Raw genomic sequence first — 2,736 nt, 5'->3', positions numbered from 1 at the left:
GACTCCACGGCAGTGGGTGTGGTTTGGGTTTTGCTTCTGTGAAGACTGACAGCCTTGGAGACCCTGTGGGCAGTTCCACTCTGTCCTCTAGGCGCGCTGTGGGTCAGAATCACACACGTGACCCCATGCATGTCAGACACAGTCCACAACAACAATAGTCAAATTAAGCATCTTCAAGGAAAAAAAAAACGTCTATTCTGATATATCACAGATGTCTACTTTAAATACCATTTTCAAGCCCTGTTTCTACTCCTGAGTACGTATGCAACACAACACTGCAGCTCCAGCACTCTACACACGATCCTGTGACAGGCCTGTGTTCACATGTCATGCAGCCATCACCATGTGTCTCCAAATTTCCCATCACCCTTAACGCAGCTCAAACAAAAAAAAAAAAGAAAGAAAACAAATAGCCAAACTCGCTGCCGCCGAGTCAGATATGACGCACAGCAACCCCTCTTTGGTTTTCTGAGGCGGTATCACTACAGATGTAGATTGTCCAGTCTTCCTTCCAAGGAGTGGCTGGTGGGTTTGAACCGCCAGCCTTCTGCTTAGCAGTCAAATGCTTTAGGCACTACGCCACTAGAGCTGCCAACAGCAGTTCAGGGTCCCCTAATAAAATATTGTTTGTAAATTACTGAATACTCCAGTTATGTGATGCTCCCCCCCCACCTTCAAGAGCCCCGCCATCTGTCCAGACAGGCTGCACTTTCAGAAGCACTAAATAGCACAACTATTGTTACTGTTGTGTTCGCGAGTCAATCCTGACCCACAGAGGCCCTGCAGGACACAGCAGCACTGCCCCACGCGGGCTTTCTGAGGCCGCCGTCTTCACGGAGCAGACCACACGTCTCCTCTCCTGAGGAGCTGCCGCTGAGCCAAAACCACCAGCCTCTCAGCTAGTGCCGTCGGCTGCCGTCAAGTCGACCTGCCTCACGGCGACCCCACGGAACGCAGCAGGCCGCCCCACAGGGTTTCCCAGGCGCTCAGCCCGGGGGGCAGACTGCCAGGTCTCTCCTCCGTGGAGTCACCGGCTGCCACCAGGGCTCCTAACTACACCAAGCAGCGTTTGCACACACGGTCTCCAGGTGCTCAACGTGACCGCGCTCCGGGACTCCGGGGGCTGCACCAAGTCACAGCCACCGGCCCCTGCACAGCGTCTCAGCTCTGCTGTCTTCGACGTTGGATCTGCCTTTCCAGGGTGTATGATTAATATCCCGCAGCCTGACGCTGTGGTGCCCGACTGCCAAGCTCACAGCACTCTGTGAAGCTGGCATGCTAATCACCAGGCATGAGGACAGAAGGACGTCCAGCCCCCACAGGAAGTTCTCCTAAGTGTGGGAACGTCCCCACATCAGGTGTCAGGGTGGACTGAGGATACCAGGTGACAGTCTCCTCCCCCTCCCAGTCCTGGGCTTTGAGGCCCAGCCGACCCCAGGAAGGACGGGGGCTCGTGCTGCCTGCAGACCCCGCTGCCTTCACTGTGTCCAGGAGGAATGTGGAAGGTGGTGGTGCGTTAAGATGGCACCTGGTCTCAGTGGGATCCACCGTCGAGCCAAGGCCTCAGCACCGTGGCAGGGGCAAGGCCCGTGGGAAAGCACTTACCTCCGAGCATCCTCTTGGGCGGAAGGGCCGGCACCATGCGGTACGGGAACCTGTGCAGCAGTGTGTCGTGGAAGACCACGAAGTCATTGTACCGTCTGTACACGGACGACCTGAAGCGCTGCCACAGAAGGAGCTCAAGTCAGACGCCAGCACGGCACGTCACTCCCCTCACCTCCCCGTCCTCCACTGGCAGAGCGCACAGAAGTAGCCTCATGACACGCTTGTCTCCCCTCACCAAGTGGAGACGGCAGCCGTCAGCCCTTGGTGGCTGGAAGACAACTTAAACTCTGTGTGCTCTTAGTCGCATTTTTAACTATCTGCCATCACAGCTCTTCTGTGTCAGACAAGAGTCTTGGAAGAGTTTTCACCCCGTAGGGTGGGCACGTGACGGTCCCCGGGGGTCCACACGAGGCTTGACCCCCCCCCGTGGTGCTGCAGAAAGAAGGCCTAGTGGTCTGCCTCCATAAAGGTGACCAGCAAGAAACCTCGAAGGGCAGCTCTGCTCTGCGACACGTGGGGTCGCCGAAAGTCAGAATCGACTGGGTCTCAGCTACCAACACAGTGAGGTGGCCCATCCCCCCGAAAAGGCAGCACCTGACATCAACATATGCTGTACCTTAGGGTGTGTCCTCAGCGTGTGCTCTCAAATGACCCGGCATCCCTACAGCAGAAAGCACCCCCACCGCGTAAAACCAGAAGACGGCACTTCACGCAAACAAAAAACGAAACAGCCAACAGGCCGGCCCGGCCCTCACCACCACAGGGACCACAGGACGCACGTCCCAGCCAATGATCCAGATGCCCCGGGGCCCACTCGAGTCGGCCAACCCCACGCGTGTCAGGCACAGCCCACTCAGACCCGGCCAACCCCGTGCGCGTCAGGCACAGCCCACTCAGACCCAGCCGACCCCCGCTCGTCAGGCACAGCCCACTCGCACTTGGCCGACCCCCGCGCATCAGGCACAGCCCACTCGCACTTGGCCGACCCCCCGCGCGTCAGGCACAGCCCACTCAGACCCGGCCGACCCCACACGCATCAGGCACAGCCCACTCGCACTCGGGTGACTACACACGTCAGGCACAGCCCACTCGGACCCGGCCGACCCCACGCGTGTCAGGCACAGCCCACTA

At 58.5% G+C, this 2,736-nt stretch overlaps 1 protein-coding gene across 1 annotated transcript in view; it reads right to left on the bottom strand.

Moving 5' to 3' along the window:
• Window positions 1-2,736, bottom strand: part of SNX8 (sorting nexin 8) — a 50,957-nt gene that overhangs the window by 19,489 nt on the left and 28,732 nt on the right. Inside the window, exon 3 of the mRNA XM_007943018.1 lies at window positions 1,606-1,723. Within this exon, the coding sequence (XP_007941209.1) occupies window positions 1,606-1,723 (118 nt within the window). The remainder of the gene's footprint in view (window positions 1-1,605; window positions 1,724-2,736) is intronic.

Source organism: Orycteropus afer, unplaced genomic scaffold, assembly GCF_000298275.1.
Source record: "Orycteropus afer afer isolate SDZICR_OR568_19922 unplaced genomic scaffold, OryAfe1.0 scaffold00006, whole genome shotgun sequence".
Classification (NCBI taxonomy): Eukaryota; Metazoa; Chordata; class Mammalia; order Tubulidentata; family Orycteropodidae; genus Orycteropus; species Orycteropus afer.
Note: the sequence above shows the minus strand (reverse complement) of the source record. Positions and strands in the feature narration are given on the sequence as shown.